The following is a 6,000-nucleotide window of genomic DNA, read 5'->3' as shown; positions in this document are numbered from 1 at the left end:
ACGTTGCGCAACCGTCCGAGCGCCCTTCTCCCGTCGTCCTCCGCGCCACTCTCTCCGCCTCTTTTTCCTCGCCCCGCCCACCCCTGGTTTCGAAGAGCTCGCTGGGTGCTCCGAGAATTCGGCCCGCGCTCGTTGGTTCTTTCTATTCCCTGTTCCCATTGGTTGATTACGTGCGCGTGACTGCTCTCTTGCCTTATTATTGGCTAGAATCAATTGCGTCATCGACGGCCAGGAGGGCGGGGGGATGAGGGAAGTTGGCGTGAGGGAGACCGGATTGGGGGAGGGGTTCAGGCCTGTCCTCCCCCCGGCTGCGGCAGCACTACCACCGGCCGCCACCGCCTCTGAAACGCTGAGGAGGAGGAGCAGCTGGAGGAGGTGGGTCTTGGCGAGCGGGATGCCCCTCGCTCCGGCTTGGTGGTGAATGCTGAGGAGAGTCACGGTTGCTGCAGTCTGTGCCATCGGGAGGAAGTTGTGGTGTGAGGCCGGGCGGGAGCTCGCGGCGCTGTGGAGAATAGAAGCGCGGGGTCGGTGCGAAGACTCGGCGGCTGCCAGACCCTTTCCTATTCTGACCATGCCTGGAAGGAACAAGGCGAAGTCCACCTGCAGCTGCCCTGACCTGCAGCCCAATGGACAGGATTTGGGCGAGAGCGGCCGGGTTGCTCGTCTGGGAGCCGATGAATCTGAGGAGGAGGGACGGAGGGGGCCTGTCAGTAATGTCGGAGATCCTGAGATCGTCAAGTCTCCCAGCGATCCCAAGCAATACCGGTGAGGGAGAAGGCTTGGACCGGGGAGGAGAGCAGGGGGCGGCCTCTCTGTTCCCGCTGTGGTACCTTCTCGTCTCCTAATCTTCCGAAGGAGCAACCAGGGGCACACTTCCCACCCCAGAAGCTTCCTTGGACGGAAGTGGCAAGGGCAGTTAGGGGCATCTGTGTGGTGTCAGCTCAACGAGGGGCAGATCTTGGGTCCCACCAGGAATCAGGATGTCAGAACGGGACGGGTTGTTGGAGTAGTTATGACATTCGCTAAAGCAAGAGTGGAGGTTTTCCTGAGGATGGCAGGCTGGATGGTCAGGGAGTCTTGGTATTCTGTTATGAGGAAAGGTTGAAGGGGCTGGGGATTTTAATTTTGGAGAGGATATTAAGGGGCGTATCATCACTATCCACAAATACTTGAGGAGCCTGTAGTTGAAAGGGGGGTAAAACTAATGGGTGGAAGTTACTAGAGGATCGTGTGGTTTCAGTAAAAGAATTTAGGCATCAGAGTTGGCCTGTGATGAAGTGACTTATTTCCGTGGGTTGTTTCTCTTTGCTAGAATGGTTGGGTGAACTCTTCCAAGAATATATTAGAGAGGACTTGAGTCTCAACTGAGTCATACAAGACTTGTAAGGTTTCTTCTAATCCTGAAATTCTCAACTTTTGGTTTATGCCATAATCCTCTAAACATCTCTAGTAACTGGTGGCTCAATCCCCACCTAAATATTTTCTTTACAGGTAACTTATTCCATAGAACGTCATGACTGTAATGTATTTTAAGGAGAGAGCATATTGTCTAACTTCATTTTAAAGGTTGAGGAAATTGAGATCCAGAGAGTCTGCTTCTTGTTCAGAATTATACAACTGAATAATAACAGAGCTGGTTTGAACCCTGTCCGTCTGACACCAAATGCCCTGCACAATTTACTGATTTTTATAAAGTTCTTACTGAGTTGAAAGCTGAAGGATTCTAGGTTAAATTTGTTGTGTGCCCCTACATTGTTAGAGCAGGAAAGAACCTTAGACTTAATCTTTTTCACTCCCCACCACCCGCAAAAGACAGGTGACTGAAACTAAGGTCTAGAAGGAAGTGTTTTAGCCCTAAATTGAAGACAGGCCTAAATTCTTCTTTCACTCCACATCTAGAGATTAACAGTACACAACTCTTTGTACTATTCTTCCCAGGCTGAAGATCTTTATGGATGGGCTAAGTTTTCTCTCTTTCTCATCAAAGATGTGGTTATATTAGTAATAATATAAATGAGCAAGTTGAAACCTTGATAAAAGTTATTTAGCTTTTGCCCTCCAGATTAAATAACAGCTTCAGTTTTTTTTCTGCCTATATAAAGTTACATAATAACAGGTAATGTTTATAGAATGTCCACTATGTGTCAGATACTGTTCACACTGCCTTTGATGTATTGTTTCATTTAATGACCTCATTTTTGGCATATTCATTTGAAAAATACTTACCAAGTCTTACTGTGTGCTAAGCGCTGAGCTATCTTAAATCTTTTCTGAAACTTGGTTGAATATAACTTAATAAATGATATTTTATTCTGGGTACTGGGCATACAAAGATGATTAAGACAGTCCCTGCCTTCAGGGAGCTTCCAATGTAGTAGAGGGACACAGACACATAAAAAAGGTATAATTAGAGCACTAAAGTTTTATAGAAACTGTAATAGAAGTATGTGCTGGGTATAGCAAGGAATAAAGTAAGAAATGGTATAAACTCTACCTGGGGAGAAAGTTAGAAAAGACTTCAAAGAGGAGATAATGCTTAAAAGGTATTGTCTGAGTAATTGTTGCATTTCTACATTTTTGTGGTCTTTTGCCAAATCATTGTCCTTCTTAGTGTCTCAGTTTTCTTATTTTAAAGTGAAGGGTGTTGATTAAGAATAGCAGTGTTGGGCTTCCCTGGTGGCGCAGTGGTTGAGAATCTGCCTGCCAATGCAGGGGACACGGGTTCGAGCCCTGGTCTGGGAAGATCCCACATGCCGCGGAGCAACTGGGCCCGTGAGCCACAATTACTGAGCTTGCGCGTCTGGAGCCTGTGCTCCGCAACAAGAGAGGCCGCGATAGTGAGAGGCCCGCACACCCCGATGAAGAGTGGCCCCCGCTTGCCACAACTAGAGAAAGCCCTCGCACAGAAACGAAGACCCAACACAGCCATTAAAAAAAAAAAAAAAAATAGAATAGCAGTGTTTTCCAATAACTTCCTCTCCTTTCAAAAGAGCAGGTCCACTTTTATCTGTTTTATATACCAACGTTTTCAATTAGACTCTTAAAGGAAAGATTTTGTTACTTTAAAATAAAGGTGGAAAACCTCGATATTAGATGAATTTTAAAGATTTACCCATCCTAAAGTTAAATTCTCTGAATTTTGTAACCAGAAGTAGACATGAGGCATCTGCAGCCCAGAGAGCTGAATTATCCTTCTAGGACCTGCTCAGATGTTATCTCTGTGAGGCCTTTCCAGGCAGAACTAATCCCTCCTTTCACTGTATTTCAGTAGGACTTTATACATGGTCCATTGCAGTACACATCCATTGTATTATAATTATTTATCTTTTGAATGTGTGAATAAGTACCAGAGGCGGACCTGATTAAAGGAATATTTTGTTGAAAATAACACCTCAAAATACTTGTTTACCAGTCTGCATTTATTAAAATAGCCTGTGGAATTTTACTTCTCTATATGTAATTTGTTTTAAGTTTTTGGAAATGTTAGTCATACCTCCGGGACATCCATTCTGCTTTTTTTAGTGATCTGTATAAATGCTTGGTAAGTGTTGATTTCCTTCTCTTCTGGAAGGATTAGGGACTTTTTTCCCTGTAAAGTAGGCATTGAGGTCAACTTAAGTGGTCCTCTAAGAAGTTGTACGGGAAGGAGTGGGAAACAGAAGGGAAGCCTTTAGCAGTGAAGGTTTGAAATAGATAGTGTAGAGAATGGGTGAAGTATATTGGAGAAATACTGAGAGAGAAGTTATGAGTTCTTGAGCATGAAAATGATGTAAATAAAGCAGTGTTTTAAGATTAATCTGAAGATAGTAGCTTAGACCCACAAGATGTGGCAAGACTGTTTTAAGGGGTAATTATATTGGATTGGCCAAAAAGTTCTTTCAGTTTTTAAGTAAAAATAAAAGACATATTTTTCATTTGCACCAAGAACTTTATTGAGCAATGTATTCACCGTTTTGTTCCACTACCTTCTGCCATTTTTCAGGCAACTTCATAATTACATCTTCCCAAAACTTTTTATCTTTTTGAGCAAAGAACTGTTACAGTTGCGTTTTACAGTCTTCCAGGGAATTGAAATTTTTTCCATTAAGAGAATTATGTAAAGGGCTTCCCTGGTGGCGCAGTGGTTGGGAATCTGCCTGCTAATGCAGGGGACGCGGGTTCGAGCCCTGGTCTGGGAAGATCCCACATGCCACGGAGCAGCTGGGCCCGTGAGCCACAACTACTGAGCCTGCGCGTCTGGAGCCTGTGCCCCGCAACGGGAGGGGCCGTGATAGTGAAAGGCCCGCGCACCGCGATGAAGAGCGGTCCCCGCACCGCGATGAAGAGTGGCCCCCGCTTGCCGCAACTAGAGAAAGCCCTCGCACGAACCGAAGACCCAACACAGCCAAAAATAAAATAAATAAATAAATAAATATCCTCCAGACCCTAATCCACCTGCCTTTAAAAAAAAAAAAAAAAAAAAAAAAGAGAATTATGTAAAGACCGAAATAAATGGAAACCCGAATGTGCAATGTCTGGTGAATCAGAACTTCCCAGCCAAGCTGTAACAGTTTTTGCCTGGTCATCAAAGAAACATGTGGTCTTGCGTTATCCTGATGGAAGATTATAAGTTTTCTGTTGACTAATTCTGGATGGTTTTCGTGGAGTGCTGCTTTCAGTTGGTCTAATTGGAATTAATTGTTTGGTTTTCCGGAAGGAGCTCATGATAGAGGGCTACCTTCCAATCCCACCATATACACAACATCACCTTCTTTGGATGAAGACCGGCCTTTGGTGTGGTTGGTGGTGGTTCATTTCCCTTTCCCCATTATCTGTTCCTTTCCACATTATTGTACGGCATCCACTTTTTATCACCTATCACAATTTGTTTTAAAAACGGAACGTTTTCGTTACGTTTAAGTAGTGAATTGCATGCGGAAATGTGGTCAAGAAGGGTTTTTTTGCTTAACTTATGTGGAAACCAAACATCAAAGCGATTAACATAACCAAGCTGCTGCAAATGATTTTCACCGCTTGATTTGGATATTTTGAGTGTGTTGACTGTCTCCCAGGTGGTATAACATTGATTGTTCTCAATGTCTCAGTTTGATCGCTATCAACTTGAACTGGTCTACCCGACCATGGAGCATCGTCCAGCGAGAACTCTCCAGCATGAAACTTCTCAAACCACTTTTGACACGTTTGATCAGTCACAGCACCTTCTCCATACACTGCACAAATCTTTTTTTGCGTTTCAGTTGCGTTTTTACCTTTCTTGAAATAATAAAGCATAATATGCCGAAAATGTTGCTTTTTTCCTTCCATCTTCAATATTAAAATGGCTACACAAAAATTTACCAATTTTGATTTTCTTAAAAATGCACGCTGATATGACAGCTGTAACAAAACAGTCTAATGAAATTGTTTTGAATGAGGTTAAACACAACTAAGCTCTACTAGAGCCATCTTACGGAAACGAATGTTTTGGCCAACCCAATAATTGTGTATTAAATGGTGTGTGCTGATGTATATGGTACTATTCTTTCTCTAATTGATGTGTTCCCCTCTTCACTTTTTTTTTCTTTCCTCTTATTAACTTAATTTAACAAATGTTTGCTACGCTAAAAACCTATGAATCTGGAGTTCAAGTCTGTTTTGCTCACTCACAGCATGTCATAGTTCTCAAATAGTATTTGTAGAACGTCTAAACGCATGAGTGCCCATATGCCAGGCATTTTCATGGAACTCTTGGGGATATTCTGCTAGGAACTTTTTAGATCAAATTTGTATCCTGGCCAGTTTTAAAAAATAATTACTTGATTTTTGAGAGAAAACAAGTATGAATAGGCAGGTTACAGAGAAAAAAATATAAATTATACAAATAATAATATGAATGGTGATATTGTAGTATATTTAATTCATATAGAAGCTTGTGGTAGTTGGCACGTAATAAGCATTCAAATGTTAGCTGTTATTGTTTTAATATGTTCACAATTATTAAATGATATTTGCAGCACTGTA

At 42.6% G+C, this 6,000-nt stretch overlaps 1 protein-coding gene across 3 annotated transcripts in view; it reads left to right on the top strand.

Moving 5' to 3' along the window:
- The first annotated feature begins 254 nt into the window (after window positions 1-254).
- Window positions 255-6,000, top strand: part of NRDC (nardilysin convertase) — a 103,211-nt gene continuing 97,465 nt past the window's right edge. For all 3 annotated transcript variants that reach the window (XM_059922324.1, XM_059922323.1, XM_059922322.1), the window contains exon 1: window positions 255-765. In XM_059922324.1, coding sequence (XP_059778307.1) covers window positions 422-765 — 344 coding nt within the window. In that variant the 5' untranslated portion in view covers window positions 255-421. The remainder of the gene's footprint in view (window positions 766-6,000) is intronic.

This window comes from Balaenoptera ricei, chromosome 1, assembly GCF_028023285.1.
Source record: "Balaenoptera ricei isolate mBalRic1 chromosome 1, mBalRic1.hap2, whole genome shotgun sequence".
Classification (NCBI taxonomy): domain Eukaryota; kingdom Metazoa; phylum Chordata; class Mammalia; order Artiodactyla; family Balaenopteridae; genus Balaenoptera; species Balaenoptera ricei.
This window is presented reverse-complemented; position numbering and strand designations above follow the sequence as displayed.